This window comes from Bicyclus anynana, chromosome 16, assembly GCF_947172395.1.
Source record: "Bicyclus anynana chromosome 16, ilBicAnyn1.1, whole genome shotgun sequence".
Taxonomy (NCBI): Eukaryota; Metazoa; Arthropoda; class Insecta; order Lepidoptera; family Nymphalidae; genus Bicyclus; species Bicyclus anynana.
In genome coordinates, this window is record NC_069098.1 from 7,901,178 (window position 1) to 7,922,120 (window position 20,943).

Here is a 20,943-nt window from a genome sequence, read left to right on the forward strand (position 1 = left end):
AATGGGTAATGGGGGGGGGGGGCACCTTCAACTTTTCAGTTGTGTGCATCGTGAGGAAACCTGTATACCAGAGAATTTTCTTTGTTCTCTATTGGACTATTGGCCTAACCCCAACAGGTCTGGCTGGTGGAAGGCTTCGGCCGTGGCTAGTTACCACCCTATCCACAAAGACGTACCGCCAAGCGATTTAGCGTTCTGGTACGATGTCGTGTAGAAACCGAAAGGAGTGTGGATTTCATCCTACTTCCAACAAGTTAGCCCGCTTCCATCTTAGATTGCATCATCACTTACCATCAGGTGAGGGAAATAAATTACATAAAGGAAAAGCGAACCTCGGTGGGAAAACAATTTATTTTATTATGTACATGATGGGTGTTCCAGCATATAAAATAATCACACTGCCTCAAGACAAAACTATTACACAAAAGCTAATATAAACTTAACGTCTATAAATATATTATGTGCGATATACATTTGTTATGATATAAAATATTGCTAGCGTGATATAAATGACTTTATGGTTTTACATTATATAAATGCGCGTCAGGCTCTTTATAGACATAAATTTTCAATCAACACCATTGCAAACCTGCTATATACCTATAGGGACTGTGTTACATACAAGTAAAACTGGGTCAAATGTTATACGATCATCAGTTGGGTGATGGGAGGCTTGGGCCGTGGCTAGTTACCATCCTACCGAAAAAGATGTACCGCCAAGAGATTTAACATTTCGGTACGATGTCGTAGAAACCGAAAAGGGTGTGGATTTTTCATCCTACTCCTAACAAGTTACCTTGTTCCATCTTAGATTGCAACATCACTTACTATCAGGTGAGATTGTGTTCAAGGACTATTTGGGAAAGAATAAAAAAATACACACATTTAAATAAAGTTGAAGTGTCTGTCGGTGATTTCAAGATAACGGTGTTTTCTCAAGTGCTTATCACAAACAAGCTTTTTTATTTTGTTTATCTGTCTGTCTTCCTGTTTGTCCAGGCTAATCTTTGGAATGGCTGAATCGATTCTAACGGAACTTTCACTGGAAGATAGAGGAGATTATGGAGCAGAGAGACGAATACCGTGCAAGTGCCGGGCCCATCTTGTGGTAGAGAGAAAAACTCCGAGCAGAATCCCGGACTTGTGACTACTGGATGTGGGGTTAAGAAATTCCTTGACAATCGATCAACACTCCCCTCCTCTGCTCGTATTGTGTTCCCTGCCTAGCCAAATTTGGTGATAGCCTAAAAGGGAGAGGCCACACGCCCTGTATATAAATAGCTATCAGTGGCTAAGGATGGAATTTAGATGAAGGTAAGCCGTCTCAAAGAAAAGAAAAGTCATATAGCGTGATACAAACTCCGGTTTCTCATATAGGATCTCGATACAACAACGAATATGCAGGGATTATAAAGGTAACTCGACGGGAATCGGCTTGCATGAACTCTTCGCCACTGATACCTATGATATGTCGCACGGTGCAGCGTCTCAATTTTTGTAATATTTAGTTCAATTAATGATTATAGCCCGTTTTAAGTTGTATAACATCTAAAAATGCGTGAATGTAAGGTATTTTTTTTTGGACTTAAGCGGCAGGCACTCGCATCGACCGATGTGAATCATATGTGAATGAATAAATTCCAACTTGGCAAGAAACATCTTTGACATACATTTGACCAAGTTTTACTAACTTCCCGCATTTATTATTTCCTATCATCCAGACTGTTCCATATTCAATTACCTAGCTATCTACCTCTCGTGTACTACACACGCCCGTACCATATTTATATACTAACACTGATATATATTATAACACACAAATGGTAACACTAAACTAAATAGTGCCGTTACAAAAATATGTCCAACACTGAAAATTTTCACATCCCAAATTGCTGTAATACAACGCAATCCTATATCAGTCTTATTTCTATACAAAAATGATATAATCAAGAGGTACGTATAGAATGAGAGCCTGTGTGGCCAGACCTTCCGCTTTAGTAAAACATACAAAGACATCCAAATACCTTCTCCTTTTTGAAATTCGGTTAAAAAGTTTAGTTTGTCGGCCCATGCTACTGTGAAGCTTCTGCGTGCTGCTGGTAAAACAGAACATGCAACTATGGAGTTTGGAAAGTTTGGATGGGTTAAAAGTGGCACGTTTCAACGGTCCAAGTATAAAGTACCTATCATTAACGTGCATTTGATAGAAGCATAAATGAACTGCATACCCGGAGGATTCATTATTGAATATATTGGAGGAGGAATTTTCAATTAACTGTACAATTTGTACGTATAGTACATACCATTGTTAAGAACCTTGTGCATGCCACTGATTCCTCTCATTGTGAAGCAAGGTTCAATTATTTGTTTAATATATGGGAAATCATATCGCCAATCATCAATCACTTAGCTTCACTCTTCTGGTACCTAAGCGTTTGTTGATTGGGTACATAATTTCTTATTTATGTACGAAATATTAAAAAAAAAAAAAATTGTGGACTGAGAACAATTGAGCCCAAAGCCACTACGGAGCGTTCGAAGTTGCCTAACGTAGGTACTTTCCTATAGAGCATGAGCTGTCAACTTTTATAAAATGAGGCAAGTCTGGCCAACAGTCTCATAATCCAATAATTTTATGAAGAAATATAGACATTGAATCCGAGAAACATCAAGATTTAATATTAAATTCCATCTTAACTATAGTACATTAAAAAATAAATACATAAAAACAAGTATATCTTATATTGATAATATACCACAGGGATAGTTAATACTGACGAGTTATATCAATTGGGATTTTCAGAGATATGATATAGGTAAAGGTACACAATTATGTTTGTAGACTATTTTCACCCAACTATTGATTTATGTTTCTAGATAATTATGTTTTATAAATCTGATGCCTCGTAATTTCTAAAATCCACTACTAGTACAGTAGTATTAGTAGTAAAGTAGTAGTAAACTTCTAGCCCGCTCGTTGCAACATGCCAAACTGCAAAAGTATACCTAATAGCCCTGCTGGGATATATTTTTGTACACTGCTCAAGTGCTCAGCTTACGCCTTACGTAGTTCAAAGCCGACTAGAAGTTTGGCGAAAATTATCCTCGCCTGATACGAGAAGGGTATTGACTTTGTGACGTCATGACAAATCCAACATGGCTGCGAATGGTAATACACCGTGGAACATAGTATAGGGTATAAGAATTTGTTTCAAAATGAGATGATTCCGATTTTTATATATGTAATAGAAAAAATATTTTCTTTTGTATTTGATTTTAATAAAATCCTAGAATGTGTGTTTTTGAACCTTGATTACTTTATAACATTTTAGGTATAAGTATAGGCCGCGCTTGAATTTCTAAAAATCTTTAGCTTCAAAATAGGTAAATAGCTTCAAATTATTACGAAGGCTCAGAATATATTAACAATTATCAATATTATCATGTTATTACTCTACTATCGATAACATGATTATTATTATTTATGTTGATTGCGATTCTTAGTGTTTCCTTTTTGATGAATGTAGATCTAGGTAGCTTTATGATGCTCATGTTTTACCTTGCTCTATCTAAGCTTTAACCTAGATAAGTAGTAAAATCAATAGTCTATCCCATCTAAAGCTGAATGAGCCCTAAGTATGTGTGGTCGATTCTAAAATGTCTTCAGCCTTTGTGATAAATGATTTCCAATAAAAATACGTTGTAGAATTACACTCGTAACAAAAATATTTTTGGTAGCTTTGGCATTGGACTTTACCTAATTTACAGTCAAAATTTAGGTGATTACAAAATCTTACCTAACTACAGAATATTATATCGTATCTCTGAATAAGCAATCTTTAATGGCTTTCGGGTGAAAAGCCGAATATTTCGATATATACAAATAGGCACTGAAAGTTTTTAAACGTGAAGCAAAGGAGACTTCAGACAAAATACCGGAAACCGAACGACCGAGTTCTTTATTTTGTTAGTATACAAATTAAAATCATTTTGTTACGATTTCAAACCGGCGGCTTAGTATGAAGTCTCCTTAAGAAAACCTCTCGTGTTTACTTTCATGCAAACAATACAGTGCCTGCTTAAATTTTAATAGCAAAGGATAAGCGACTATCTTCAACTATCTAAGATCTGAACGTGAAAACATTTTCAAAAATATTTTGACACGAAAATTATTGACTGACTAAAGCAAGGTCACACCAATGCACTTATAGATGAATAACTTGTTATTCTTCACTAAAAATTTGATGAATCCATACAAATTTGGAGTGAGTGAGAGGATTTTTGTTGAGGTGACTCAACAAGAACCCTCTTCTCACTCCAAATTTGTAGGTGAAGAAGACCTTTACTTTGTAATGTCATACCGATGCACTTATGGATGAGTAACTTGTTTTTCTTCACGAAAAAACATGAAAATTATTGAGTGACTCAAGCAAGGTCACACCGATGCACTTACGGATGAATAACTTGTTAATTTTTCACGAAAAAAACTGATGAAACCTCCAAATTTTGAGGGAGTAGAGGATTTTTGTTGAGGTGACTCAACAATCATCCTTTACTCACTCCAATTTTGTAGGTAAAGAAGACCTTTACTTTGTAATGTCATACCGATGCACTTATGGATGAGTAACTTGTTTTTCTTCACGAAAAAACATGAAAATTATTGAGTGACTCAAGCAAGGTCACACCGATGCACTTACGGATGAATAACTTGTTAATTTTTCACGAAAAAAACTGATGAAACCTCCAAATTTTGAGGGAGTAGAGGATTTTTGTTGAGGTGACTCAACAATCATCCTTTACTCACTCCAAATTTGTAGGTAAAGAAGACCTTTACTTTGTAATGTCATACCGATGCACTTATGGATGAGTAACTTGTTTTTCTTCACGAAAAAACATGAAAATTATTGAGTGACTCAAGCAAGGTTACACCGATGCACTTACGGATGAATAACTTGTTAATTTTTCACGAAAAAAACTGATGAAACCTCCAAATTTTGAGGGAGTAGAGGATTTTTGTTGAGGTGACTCAACAATCATCCTTTACTCACTCCAATTTTGTAGGTAAAGAAGACCTTTACTTTGTAATGTCATACCGATGCACTTATGGATGAGTAACTTGTTTTTCTTCACGAAAAAACATGAAAATTATTGAGTGACTCAAGCAAGGTCACACCGATGCACTTACGGATGAATAACTTGTTAATTTTTCACGAAAAAAACTGATGAAACCTCCAAATTTTGAGGGAGTAGAGGATTTTTGTTGAGGTGACTCAACAATCATCCTTTACTCACTCCAAATTTGTAGGTAAAGAAGACCTTTACTTTGTAATGTCATACCGATGCACTTATGGATGAGTAACTTGTTTTTCTTCACGAAAAAACATGAAAATTATTGAGTGACTCAAGCAAGGTCACACCGATGCACTTACGGATGAATAACTTGTTAATTTTTCACGAAAAAAACTGATGAAACCTCCAAATTTTGAGGGAGTAGAGGATTTTTGTTGAGGTGACTCAACAATCATCCTTTACTCACTCCAAATTTGTAGGTAAAGAAGACCTTTACTTTGTAATGTCATACCGATTCACTTATGGATGAGTAACTTGTTTTTCTTCACGAAAAAACATGAAAATTATTGAGTGACTTAAGCAAGGTCACACCGATGCACTTACGGATGAATAACTTGTTAATTTTTCACGAAAAAAACTGATGAAACCTCCAAATTTTGAGGGAGTAGAGGATTTTTGTTGAGGTGACTCAACAATCATCCTTTACTCACTCCAAATTTGTAGGTAAAGAAGACCTTTACTTTGTAATGTCATACCGATGCACTCATGGATGATTAACTTGGTATTTTTCACGAAAAAACTAATGAATCCTCCAAATTTGGAGGGAGTAGAGGATTTTTGTTGAGGTCACTCAAAAAGAAGCCTCTTCTCACTCCAAATTTGTAGATGAAAAAGACCTTTACATTGTTTTTTGAGGTGACTCAACAAAAATCCTCTTCTCACTCCAAATTTGTAGACCTTTACATTGTAATGTCACACTGATGCACTTATGGATGAATAACTTGTTTTTCTATACGAAAAAACTGATTAATCCAAACAAGTCGTGCTCCTCACTCCAAATTTGTAGATGAAGTACCTTAGAGTACATTATAATGTTCACTTAAAAAGTAACCTTATAAAAAGCCTATGGTGTGGCCTTCATTTTGTCTAACGTCATGTCAATTAATATAATCTCTATTGTCACAGTAGAGGTATTGACGCCAAACAATCAAACATCGAAGAATGTGCTCGTAATTCCAGTTTGTTTCTTGAGAAAAGGAATTGAAGACTATTGCCACGTCAGTCGTGCAACAGTTGGGCTTTAATATCCGCTGCTGCAGATCCTTTTACTGGCGCAAAGGAAACCGCAAGATAGACGGAAGATGTACCTACAACTTCGAAACGGTATGCATCATGTGAAACACACATTAATCAAAAAAATAACTTCTCGCGTGATGACAGACTAACCTGCGTTAATAACTGTCATTCTATTTTGAATATTTTGTAACAACTTTGACACTCTTTTCACAAAATTACTCTTATTACTTATTATAAGGAATCTTCTTGCTTTTGAGGAATTACGAAAATGGAGACAGATAAATTTGCGAAGTTCTGCCATAACGAAAGATATTTAAATTTGCTGCTGTAGTAGATATTCGCAAATTTTTGAATATCCCTATTTTCGTCCAAATTGCAATCCAAAGCATTCTACGATATAGGTAATAGGTCTGTTATATGATCCGGTATATAACGAGTAATACCGCAAATTGTAGTTGTTAGTGAATTTACGAGTGGATGACTGAGTGAGTGATATGAATTGGGTGGTGAATTTGATACTCACTTATTACATATTAATAATACATACATAATATGTAGTTATACATACAAATACAATTACAAACATAAGCACATCTTCAATTTTTAGAATTTCCAATATTGTATTTTGTCTTTCAATTCCATAACGTTTCAATAACTAAACGTAGTATATATAAATTATTTTTAAGTATCTGGCATCTCAATACATTGATTAATTATGCTTTTATTTTGTTTGTATGAGAATACAACATGAGTTTTCAGTTGCTTCATGGCTTGTGACGTCACGTCTTTTGCTTCACAGACATGAGTGTCAATGTGTTGAGGTGTCAGTTACATGTAGGCAACTGTCTCTATTACGTGGGGTATTGTGTGCGTAAAGATACGAAGGCAACTCTATGAAAGGAACCAGCTGTGTCGCCTACCCGCTGCAAGTTTTTGAGGCATTCTGGGAGCAAGCATGAAAGCGTCGAGTGGCTTCACTCCTCAGTTTCTTCTGGGTTTTCTGCTGTCAGCAAGTTGGTGTTGTCGTCCGCTTGTAAGTCTGCGGTTAACTTCTAGAACAAGGGTCCAGTGTTACGAAAACTGTAGTGTATTATCTAAATCAATTTGGAAACACATACCAAGAAGAAATTTTATTTGGGACTTTTCTCTCGTGGTAGGCAGTTGGTTAAGCAGTTATCAATAGAGAAATTCAGAGAGTTATAGAGTTTTCTTTCAGTTGTACTATATCCATTGCTGGTAATGTATTTTTTAGATAAGAATATTTTTGCCATATCCTTTTAAATATTACCAATATTCCCATTCCCCTCCAGTTTGTCGGGAAAGACTGTGTTAGGAGTGGATATGACAATAGACCAACGGGGGCGGTGATCGAACCACCAACCCTCGGTGATGAGTCCGACTGCTCTTACCGTTGAGCTATTGAGGCTATAAATGTATAATGTAAATATAATTACCCCAATTTGTGCTGAGGCGGTTGTGCTTCTCTTGCGGCGCCGGACTGCTAACGCCAGCAAGAAGACCAGCGCGATTGACGACATCGCTGCCACCAGTAACGGCAGCAATAGGTTGTCTCCGGGAGAGTAACCCTGAGAGGAGAAAATAATGGTATTCATATACTCTAGGTGGAGTAGGTACGCTTCCATCAACTACCAGAGGAGCCCCGATTCCTTGAAAAAGCTTCGAAAGGAGACCGAGCATTTTACATACATTGCTGGGCCCAGATTTTATGAATGAACCGATAGAATGCGCAAATTAGTGTCATATAATAAATAGATTGGTTTAATATCAGGTTGAATAACAGTTGTATAATCAAGATTTGTGCCAATACCTACCTACATTTAGTTGAGTCAAAGAACACATTAAACAAGCATATGCTGGAAGTACTCAGAAACATCTCCGATTTTGATGATTGTTTTTTTATGTTATTTAAAATCGGAAATGTTTTGGTGCGGGGGCGAATTTTTTTATTTTTTGTAAAGGGTTATTTCGAAGTAGGTACCATATTTGGAAAAACAATTCCAATCCTAAAGGTAGAAAAACGGTACGATTGATTCATCAAAATCGTAGCTATTTATTCGACTAAGTAATTTTAAAATGCACGATTTCAACAAAACACACACATTTCAAAAAAACTGTGAATTCTAATTGAATTTGGTGATTTTTATTTATAAATATTATTATGAAATAATGGATTTCTTGACATTTATTTTTTTCTGTAACGTGCTGGGCCCAAAATGGTTGGTGTCCTTTTTGTAGCATACAAATTGGGATGCCCTTAAAACCTATCTCTCTCTGTCTAACACCTTACTATAGATAGAAATCACACTGTTTAAATAAAAGCATCTATAAAAAAAATATAGTTAATAGATCATGCCCGCGTCCACGTCTCTGAGATGATTTTTCATGACGTTTGTTTTGCTTACGTTCGATTATATTTAAACAAATTAAACCAACCTGTGAAGAAAAGTTGTATGTCCTTAGTTTCACGCCCACAGGCAACGAGACAAAATTTTCATAAAATCGGTTTTTTACGTTCTGTTACTCTTTTTTAATCACCTCATCTCAGACTCTCTGATTAAATATAAATCCTAATATATAAATGGGAAAGGTTATTACGAAATCTCGAAAACCTACAAAGTACAAAGCTGAAATTTGGCAGGGAGGTAGTTTACAGTTAGTACGTATCCACTAAGAACGGATTTTGCGATAGGGCTGAATTTAAGAGGTCCTAGGGCGGACGAAGTCGCGGGCGTCCGCTAGTAGTATGTACTCGTAAGACAATAAAACAACCTAAGATACCATTAACATAATAATATTATAAAATTCGTAATCATTAGGACGCTAAGTTTTAAAATATATTCAGTGCAAAATAAAAAAAAAAACATCATGTAACGTTAGGTTGAGTTAAATGATCTCTAAAAGCATAGGCGTATATAGCGGGTGGGCCGGGTGGGCCGGGCCCCCCTAGAATGGTCCACTCTAGAATTCTGGGCTACCGATTTTTAATTCTATGATGGACGCCAAAATACAAGATATACAAAGAAAAATCAATAAAATCAGCCGACCCGTTTCAGAGGCCAGCGTCCACAAACATTGTAAACGACATTTCTATAATGACTGTCAATTCTGTTTAGCGGTATGTCAGGGGCTGGCCCCTTAAGGTGGGGCTGGGCCCACCCTAGGAAATAATCCAAGATACGCCAATGTCTAAAAGGGACAGTACCCATGTGGGTAAACGTTAGCTAATACCTAGGAAGAGTTTAATGTAAATTTTATTTGAATATTATCTTGATCTAAAGATTAGTGATGGAAGGCTTGACGGGCTTTGAATAAAGACAAGGCGTAGTTTACATAAATGCATGCAAATATTATGTTAAACGTCCTGAAGCACGAACAAATTTGCCATTTCTGTGTCTTACTACCTACCATCTCGTGTTATAGACATTTGAAGAAGACCCAAAGAAATTATTTTCTGTTTTTTGATCGACGTTATAATAATCTATAACTTGGGTGCAGTAAACTAAAGTTATTTATGCATACAAGGATGTAAATGCATTAAAATAAAATGATGTAATGCAACTAACAACAACAATTACATTACCAACAACTATATTGAAAACTGGAAACAGGATGGTAAAATGTAATTCTTTCGACTTAGCTAATCGATTTTTTAGATGTTATGCATCTAACCTCTGGATAACCATAAACAATAACATAACCATAATTATGTTGAGATACCAACATAGTTTTATAGATAGATAGATAGATATACTTTATTTGCACACCACAAAGACAAATACAAGTGAAAAAAAAACAAATCTTTTATTATAACCAGGAAGAGCGGGGATCCTGAGATACAGGTTTTCCAAACTTAATTCAGCATTAAATACATTTCATATAATTTTCCTAATGACGCTAGTAAATCCACACGTGTTTATTTAAGTCCATTTAGTGTTGCATCATTTTATTATTTTACAAGTGTTATAGGTATATTCGGATACTTATATCGAATTATATTTAAGTTCAGCTATGTTTATAATAACATAAAAATATATATCTCCCAGCAAATTAGAATAGGTACCTACTCGTAGCTGGAGATGAAAGAGCTAAAAGCAAAATGTTAATATTGCATGACCTAGCCACATGTTTTGCAATTTTTTGTATTTTGTAACATTTTGATTCATATTGTAACTGTAATAGTTACGACGTATAGTAACTTAGTAATTTAGCTACCTATTTCATAATTTGTACTACCTCAGGAATTGATTACGAGTAAGAAATATCGATCACGCAATTCACGCTCACGTAAACATACATTACATAAGTTAGGTAATTCATAATCGTGCTCACCGTCCATTGGAAGTATGAGGACGCATCGACGAACGGCCACCGAGCGCCGTACCAGTTACCGTCCGTGGCCTTCGAAACTGTTACTTCGTCTGAATCCGTCCCCGGCGCTGCAGAATCGGGCTTCAGTGGAGGAAGAGAAAACACTTCGTCTACCTCCAGAGATTCCTTAAACTCGTCATCATCGTCCACAGATAAAATGGCATCCTTCAAATCCTGCAATTTTGAATTCGCACTCGTTTGTACAACTTCCGTAGTCATTGGAGTCTGCGTAGTAGTTGCTTTTGTCGTTATCAGGACATCCTCAAATAGTTTCGGCACTGAGGTAATTGGTTTCTCTGTTGGGTTAAAGGCACGGGAGTGGTATCTAAAAATGTTTCGGATCGTTGTAGGTTCAGGCGTTACTGTCGCTCTGATAATTGTATCTTTCTCCCACGGTTTCATTGATATTGCCATGTAATGGTCTAGCAAACGGACGCTTCTAGACGTTCCGACTTGAGGAACTTCTTCACTGTCCTCAGTCGGGATTGGCTGGATAGTTGTTGAAGATGATGAGAACTTCCACGATCTCAGAGCGGGCATATTCCATGGTGGCGTAGTTGCTTTATCACTGTTTCCTGTCGATGGTATAAAAGTAGTGGTAGTAGTTGTGGTTGTAGGTGCAACGCTGGTTTCTAGACTTGTTTTTGACGTCGACGATTCTTCGGAGACTATCTTCTTCAATTCACTTTTACGTGATTTTATTATTTCCTGTCCGGTCGCCGGCAGAGGCGCGCTGGTCATAAGTTCATGTTGATTATGTTGACTTCTCCGTGCATACAGTACACTATAAATTGGAATTGATGCAAAACCTATCGAAACTATAACCCCAACTACTATAAATAAAACGAACTTTAACGCGAACTTTCTATTGGCACGTCGTACATGGATGGAGGGGCTGTAATCTCGGCCTTTGCCCTTCAATCCGCTGTTGCTCAGGACTTCCTCCGTTTGCGGCAGTATGGTATACTGAAGACTGTTCTCACCGTGTCTTACGGTCTTGTACATGATAGTGGTTTATGTCACAGGAAATGCACTACGTAAAATGTTATTTGCGGTTTAAGTCTTATCACATGCTCGTTTTTGTCACTAGTGTAAGATGGCAACGGTTGTGCCCGTGTAAACGCAGCCGGGTGTCGCGATTCGTCAATGTCGCACCCGGTTAGTGCGAGGCATCGGGTCTGTTCCGGCGTTGTGCAGCGCTGATAGTTCTCTCGTGGGTTGGAGCGCGGCGCATGCGTGACAACATTGAGCGGTTGCGTGCTCCCCTACTGTCTTTCCGGCGGCTCAACGGCCCCGGTTTTGAGGTTATGACTTGGATGCCGGCTTCATAAATTCAACATCACACTCGTGACAATAACAATAATATAATACGCTTCGTCTCATTAGCGATGTGACAGCGTTAAGCCCTCCTCAGGCAGCCGGCGAATATTGCATTGTTGTAGAACTATAAAATGTTTAATAATTTTAAAAAGATTATTCAAAATGGGTTTTTTAAAACAACGTTATGTTAATATTTAGTAAGTGTTATGCTTATGTGCAAAGGTATCTAGATGGTCTTACAATAACCATGTCCTAAAGATTATTTGAAGTTATACACTTACCTAAACCTATTTTAAGATATTTTTTTATTTTGACAACTACAAGTAGCTAAAGGTAGGTATCTATCAAAAAACTAAAAAGGTAACCTAAATTAGCACAACAAAGTACGTAATTGGACAAATATAAAATCTCGGTCGTTTATTCCCCTATTTTGCGGCAATCTTTGTAAGGTTTCTCATTTAGAGTGACTCATTCAGGTTTCTCGCAATTCCGGAACTCCAGGTTTTCCGGCGCCTGATCAATTTAGAGACTCCACCCGCGTCGCCGAGAGAATACCTATAGGTGAAATAAGTTTGTTTCATCTACCTACTCCACACTCATTGGGTAGGTACTAGCGGACGTTCGCGACTTCGTCAGCGTGGAAATCGTTTTTCTACCTTTTTTCCGTAAACTTGTAAGAGTCTTTAGGCCTTCTTAATCACGTCGCTAACAATAAACTACCTCCCTGCCGTACACCTACTTACAAATCCCGCGGGAACCATGGAATGAAAAGTAGCCTATGTGTTAATCCAGGGTATTATCTATCTAATTTCAGCTAAATCAGTTCAGTAGTTGCGGCGTTAAAGAGTAACAAACATGCATACAAACAAAAAGTATGATTATATCTATTTGATTACTTACTATTTATTTAAAATTTACCAGCATATTCACCAAGGGATGAAAAAAATGAGGAGTTTAACGTCTTTTAAATAGACGCTGCAGTCGTAGATAACACGAAAATAGAGCTCTCCGAAATGGAGCAGATCCGAAATGGGCAAGGTTTTATCAAACTAAAAGATCATCGAAATCGTACCTAATGACAAATCATTGGCCTACCCAGAGCTGGGAAAAACACATACTTAGCATTAATGCAAATTACATAGTCACATTCTCACACACACGATTTTTTTAGGACATGTATTTAAAATAGGTATAAAATACAGTAGGTACAGATCATTTACAGTAGGTACCTATTTCATATATTCTTAACTACTACCCATACGCCGCCTACCTACTAGAAACCTAAAACTAGACTAATATCAGACTAAACTTGGCAAATTCGAAATTCATACATAAATCAGACCTAGAAATCGAATCGAAGACTTGTTTGCAAAGCATGTTTTTTTAAATTCACGAACATACAAGAATTTACTATCCTAACCAAGAAAGAGTAGGAAGAATAGGGATTTCAAAACTCTCAGTTACTTAAGTACTTACTTATCTGCAGTCATGTACTTACTTACTATACTATTAGATATCTACTTACATACTATTAGATATCTACATATTAAGTTACAAATTATAGTGGTTGGTCAATTTGATTAAACAAACTATCATTAACGTTTCAATTATTTCTGTGTGCTAATCTGCCACAGTTAGGACACCCTGTTCCTAACCGACCTGTTCATTTCAATTAATTTACAACGTTTGAGTGCAATCGATAATGTAATCTTAATAGAGTTAATACGTAATACGAAACTAAGTGTTTTTATACCACCTTTTTTGTTTCCACGTCCATTCGATTACATAAGTTGTGAAACATTAGAAGGAGCCCCGAGTCGGGCAATACTAATCATTGTTTAAAAAATCCCCAAGCAGCATATTAACGAGTTTTTGCGTCCGGTCAAACTGCAAACACACCATACGAATACTAATTCTCTTGACCTTGGACAGAATCACGTTTCCTTTCGAAATGGGTTCGTGAATGCGATATTTTTAGAATAAAAGTAAAAAGTGCGGAGCGAAACAAAAATAAAAGGGTTGGGCGAACGAATCGTCCCACTTTTTGTTGGCCGGCCATCTTTTTCTACTTTGATGAAGCGACGGGTTAGATAAAGGGGACTCGTTTGTTCCGCATCCTTACAAAGTTCTTTACATTGGACGGGAGAGAAAAAAACATTTATTCGACACGGATGATACCTACTTCGAGAGGGAAGATCTCTTTGAAACTTGTCAATTGTCTAGTTTTGTTAAACTCTTTTGAAATACCTACTTGTCCAAGTTTGGAGAAACTTGAAACATTTTTTTATCTCAGAAATGAATATTACGATATTTTAAGTCACGTTTTTACAATTCTTAATTGAGATGTCTAACTTCAAATTAAACGGCCAAGTCTACTTTTCTAGGTAATACATTTAATCTTAGTTGCCTATTTAAAAAACTAATAAGACGATTTCACAAAGCTTGATGTTTGAATTAAAATCACAATGAAACAAAAGTTTGAAGGCCAGATAAACAAAAGCGTGCCGTAATTTTCGGACATCAGAAATCGCGAAAGGTTTATGTTTGCACACCTTTTCAGTTTACGAGTATTTCATTAGTATTTATAAAGGGCATGCGTACGTTGAGAAGGGTTTCATTTAGTACAATGACATGAACAAAGGTGCTATTTTAGTGAGCTTCTGGAACCCAGCCAACGCCGTGGGCGTCGCGTAAATAAACGCTAGCGACTAACGCACTCGCCAGAGAAGATCATTGATGGAACAGATACTGTGGCTAGGGAAAATGTAAGTAGTTTATAGTATTTTTTTATACTGCGATCTCAGTAACGATGCAGTCTAAGATGCAAGCGCTTATTTGGAAGAGTGTACCTCTTTTGTTTGTTTATTCTACCCACATCTCTGACGGTTTCAACGCGGCGTCGCACCGGAGCGCTAAACCCCTTGGCAGGACATCTTCGTCGGTAGGGTGGTAACTAGCCACGGCCGATGCCTACCACCACTGTTATTGGTACTGGTACCTACGTTGTAAATAAACCTGGACACCTTCCTTCTTACTGTATCATAAAAGAAAGTCGGGTTTGTTACAACAATTATAACTCAAGGACGGCTGGACCAATTTGTCTGAAAATTGGCGGAGAGGTAGCTTAGAACCAGGAAAAGGACATAGGATACTTAGGGTAGGGGTAGAGTAGAGATAGATTTGAGTAGGGGTAGGAGTTTTTTTAGAGTGGTGTAGGGTGAGAGTATGGTGAGTAGGTGTAGGGTAGGGGTGGGGTAGTGGTAGGGTAGGAGTAGGGTAGGAGTAGGGAAGGGGTAGGGAATGAGTCAAAGCGAAGCGTGACCGGGTCCACTATTTATAAATATTAACACAATAGTTTCTTTAAGGTTGATTCTTCTATTGCTTAATTAATACTTTTTTAGTAGATTGAGATGAAATCTTCAATTCTTCTTATCGCGTAAACAAACGTGCGTAACAATTACACAGCAAAATTGGCGAAACAATGGACTAGGAAGAAAAGCGCCTACAAGCAAAGATCTCAAGGTCATTTGATTTGCTACAGTTTTGGCTTGGTGATTGGGTTTGTAGCATAGTTAACACCTAATCGATTTGTAAACTCTACTGAATTTTTAATTAAAAAAAAAAATATATTATTCTTTACCAGTTAGCCCTTGACTACAATCTCACCTGATGGTGATGCAATCTAAGATGGAAACGGGCTAACTTGTTAGGAGGAGGATGAAAATCCACACCCTTATCAATTTCTACGCTATCGTTTGGCGGTACGTCTTTGTCGGTAAGGTGGTAACAACGGCCGAAGCCTCCCACCAGCCAGACCTGGACCAATTAAGAAAACCTCAATCGGCCCAGCCGGGGATCGAACCCAGGACCTCCGTCTTGTAAATCCACCGCGCATACCACTGCGCCACGGAGGCCGTCAAAATATATATCTTCAGTGCGTGCTGTGACAACCAATAAGTGGGTCTGCAGTAAACCTATCTACCGCTTTTTGACCGACTTCAAAAAAAGGAGGAGGTTCTCCATTGGAGTGTATGTTTTTTTTCTTCTAACATCATTGTTTTCATATGAACTTTGATAAGACGTTTTTATTCACAAATTTTTACTTTTTATGCTTACATCATCAACCCATATTCGGCTCACTGCTGAGCTCGATTCTCCTCTCAGAATGAGAGGAGTTAGGCCAATAGTCCACCACGCTGGCCCAATGCGGATTGGCAGACTTCACACACGCAGAGAATTAAGGTAATTCTCTGGTATGCAGGTTTTCTCACGATGTTTTCCTTCACCGATTGAGACACATGATATTTAATTTCTTAAAATGCACACAACTGAAAATTTGGAGGTTTTATGCTTATTTTTATTTTTCACACATTGTTAGCTTAGATTCAGAACAACAGGTTTTTTTGTACATTTAATATCTAATTTGCGTGTGAATCCCATGTTAAGCGAGCAGCATCACAAAAACATCAATTGATTATGTCTATTCAATACATAAGTTATTTCCTTATTCACCTCCGTGAATATTTAATTTATTTGAACCCACACGCAATACACATTAATTTTAATCGGATACTTTGGCACAAAAAATCTTTTGATCAACATAATGTACATATCTGTCAGTCATAAAATTAAATATTATATATGTTTTGATTTGCGATCATTAGTGAATAAAATTCAATGATAACTAGAATGCTTCATAATGTTATTTTTATTTTTATTTATAACAACATCCTCTATACACCAATAGGGTAGCTAGATATAATGAATTAAAAACATTTAAAATTCTGTATATATCATAAAATAATAATACAGAATTTTATTAATTTTTATTACGAGGAAATTTCTGCAAATATATTTTTTTAACATTTGAATATCAAGATACCTATTAAAAATTAAAATGAAATATTGAATCTGAAAATAGAATTGAATAACAAAAATCCACGAAATCTATCGCTCCGTATTATTCTGCACAGAAGACATAAAATTCATTCATTGTGAATTATAAATTGTAAAACAATATTCCTTTTAAAAGGAACAACTACTGACTTTGTTAGCGACTCTTCTCAACAGAAGCTGTTGAAGAGTTAGGCCTTCCAAGTTGGTAGAGTCAGTGGCGTGCACGAAGAGTTTGACTAAGGCATTATACGTACAAAATGAATAATTTCCTCTCCAACACAGGCTTATATTAAAACCTTAGGGTAGGCAATGCATTTTTACATCCATGGAGTGCACGCTACTGGGTAAGTCACTACTCTCTGAAAGACTTGACTTTCAAAAGGGTTTGTATAAAACCCTACATGAAATAAATGAATTTGAATTTTAACTTGTAAGAATCTTTACTTTTAAGTAGACATGTAATCAAAGTAAAAACCCATTCCTTAACATACAGGTGCTATTGGGGCTACGAACTTTGAGTTCAATTAAAGTAGGTATAGGATAGGAATCTTTGTATTCGATGTCTTGATAGCCCAGTGGATATGACCTCTGCCTCCGATTCCGGAGGGCGTAGATTCGAATCCGGTCCGGGGCATACACCAACTATTCAGTTATGTGTATTTTAAGCACTTAGTTAAATATCATTTGTCTCAAACGGCGAAGGAAAAACATCATGAGAAACCTGCATACCTGAGAATTTTCTTAATTAACTACGTGTGTGAAGTCTGCCAATCCGTATTGGGTCAGCGTGGTAACTATTAGCCTAACCCCTCTCAGTTTAGGAGGAAATGAGGAGGTTTGTTATTGATGATGAATGATGATTCCATTATATCCAGTGGTATATAATGGTATGGCAGGTATTTTACATTTTGTAATTTGTAATGTTAGTGCCTACCCTAGTTAAAACCTTATGCACGCCACAGATTATATAACGACCTTAAGTTTCTCAGCGATGATAAATTTAAAGATTATGGAAATGTACTAACAACCCGTATTGTAGCCGTGGATTTATACCAAACGATTTACTATTATTATGACGCAGTGCTTTAGCTCTTTTACTATGGCTTTTACTTTGAAATGTTTATCTCATTGACTTACTATTTATTACTGTCCTAAAATGACAAGTAAATAATATTAGAAATTTCTGAAGCGGTTCAATAAAGAAGAATTAAGAATATTAGGTACATTTATTCTCGTTTAAGTTCATCTATTTATATGTCGTTTTTTATATTTTTATGTCAATACAAAATATAATGCAAAACATAATAAAAATTTTAAAAAAGTCCTTGTTGTCTACGGAACCCTAAAGACGATACTCGAGACAAATATATCGAATTTTCCCTATAGCAACCAATCCAATCTTAAAATAAAATATTACGTATCAAATGAACAATAAGTACAGTAACTAGGTCACTATAAGCATATGTATTATATATATATATATATATATATATATATAACGAGTACATTAATTATTTGATTGTTTGATATAGAGGAAAATCGTTTGAAATAGTTTTTTTTTATATTTATAAATCTCTTAACTTTACATATATATAATACAATTTATGTAGACGTGTGACCCTATGAAAGTTTTACTTCTAATTTTTTTTTGTTAATCACCTTAGAAGTGAATTTAAAAATAAACCAGGTTTTCTTAAGGAATCTATCAATAGATATTTGGCAAAAATTTACAGTACATTTACAATAACGTCGGTAACCTTGAAGGTTCAGAACACATCCCGTCAGTTTAACGAGTTCGCCTAAACAAACATACGCACATGTGTTTGGCCACGGAGTACGGACATTGGCGAAACAAGCTGCTTTGACCTTTGACAAAGATCATTATTGCCTTATATCTAGGGTTGCCAACCGTACTATAATATATAGTATTGTACTATAGTTAGGGTCTGCCTACTAAGTATATACTGTCTGTAGTGCATACAGCCGAACGTAGAACCTCCTCCTTTTTGGAAGTCGGTTAAAAATATATAAGTAAGTAGTACGCAAAAGTACTATATTTGTTTACATTAATTTTCAGAAGTAATAACGTGTAGCGTATCCGAACGCGTCTATCTTATTGTTGGTTTTCATTAATTTTGAAATGAAAGGAAAAAATATGTGATACTCTTATTTTAGACAAAAACACTTTTAAAAATGCGAAAATACCTACTATTAAATTAAAATTATAATGAAAAATGCTAATAAATTAGATTTTTATAAAAACAAATAGGCAACAAAAATACATTATGTTCGTCTATTTTTTACTTATTGTATACATATAATACTATGTTTTCTTTAGTGTACTATATTTTTTACAGTTTAAACATGAAAATTATTATATTTTTCTAAAAAGTGTTGGCAAGCTTACTTACATCATGTATAAAAAATCATACATACAGACGCTAGACAAATTTTAGGCGTTTTTGAGTTAAAATCGTAACGTCGCGTCTGAATTTACTAAGCCTGTATAATGTATATGTGTTTTCATTCAATGTGTATGTAGAATAAAGACTTATTCTCCATCAATGTTTATTGTGTTGATTTAAAATATTTTTTAAACAAAAATATTAACCATGTAATATTTGGTCATGACCTATTTCCTTTTACCTCCATTAATTCTCAGAATAATATAACGGCTGGAATCGAACCTAATACGTTTCAAACCACAAAGCTATTAAGACGTATGAAGTTTTAATGTAACTACGAAGTACAAACACTAGACATTTTTTTAAATAAGTAAACGCGGCATAGTTACTCTGCGACGACCGGATATCGACGAATCGCTTATTTATTTTTATCAATCTTTACCAGGAAATAAATATTAAATATCACATTTTTATTTAGTAGAAATGTTTATTTATCTTGCATTCATGCATTTCTACTTTCGTTTGTAGTAGTTTTGGAAGACAGCTGTTCATTCAATGAACGGTCATCTGCAAAGTATAAAATTGATTTACAAAAACTTTCGTTTACCGATAAATATGATGTAAGAGGGTAACTTACCCGTATTATATTTGTCATAACTACTTCTAGCAGCTAAAATATTATAATCTTGGCAAATTAGTAGTTTATCGGGGAAACTAATAAAAGTAAGAGTGACGAAACTTTTACGTAAACAAATCCAATTTCAAACCAAAAGAAGTTCGATATCATTTATTTACAAAGGGTACAAAAGTATCTTAAATTTCAACCTACCTACTAGGCTCTTCGTCTCAAGAAAGTTTTTATGGTTGTTTTTTATCAACAGTTTCTAAACACCACCGTCCCTTGGGGTTAAGATAAGTACTTTATCTTATCCAAGAGTCCTCTTGGCCTTAGATAGTGAAGGTACATTTTAATTTTGTTTAACCGTATTCTTTATTTAGGCATTACAAAAAAATGCAAGCATGTTTTGAAAGACTTTATCTGGCTTTCAATCAATGGTATTTTTGTGCATCCACGGTTTCTTGCCATGCAATTTAAATCTTTTTAAATGCATAGATATTAGATAGCTACCTACGAGTACCTACATTTACATTTTTTAAAGTTCATGATTTCAACTGATGGAAGTTCTCTGTTGGACATATTTTTAAAGGAATACTCTTGTCGTCTGTTTCTTGAGTTTCAATAATTTGGCGGTTAATATCATACGTGTACCTACTATCTAGGAAGGTTTACTAAGCACTTAGGTACTTTTAGGTACTACATTTAGGTACTTGACATATGCCTCGTCCATTTTCCGGGGTTATAACACTTTACCCCCGGGTTGCTACCAAGATTTTTTGTAAGTAACTATATTTTACAGCTCAACTTGAACCTGGGACATCATACAAGTAATCCGAATTCATTATATGAGTTTGAATTACTCGTATGAGACTAACTGAAAAGACCAACAAAAAGAAACGTGTGGGTTCGAATCCGGTCCAGGACATGCACCTCAAACTTTTCAGTTGT

At 35.8% G+C, this 20,943-nt stretch overlaps 1 protein-coding gene across 2 annotated transcripts; it reads right to left on the reverse strand.

Annotated features, from left to right (window-relative positions):
- Positions 1–332: 332 nt before the first annotated feature.
- Positions 333–11,990, reverse strand: LOC112056172 (mucin-5AC). Of its 2 annotated transcripts, none has more exons than XM_024096544.2 (3): positions 10,717–11,990; positions 7,821–7,952; positions 333–7,418 (listed from the first exon to the last, which is right to left on the reverse strand). In XM_024096544.2, exons 1-3 carry the CDS (start codon positions 11,758–11,760, stop codon positions 7,341–7,343), a joined length of 1,254 nt encoding a protein of 417 aa, XP_023952312.2. In that variant the 5' UTR covers positions 11,761–11,990; the 3' UTR covers positions 333–7,340. The 2 variants fall into 2 exon arrangements, with proteins under 2 accessions (XP_023952312.2, XP_023952313.2); XM_024096545.2 differs by having other exon boundaries at positions 333–7,415; positions 10,717–11,988.
- Between the last annotated feature and the right edge of the window lie 8,953 nt (positions 11,991–20,943).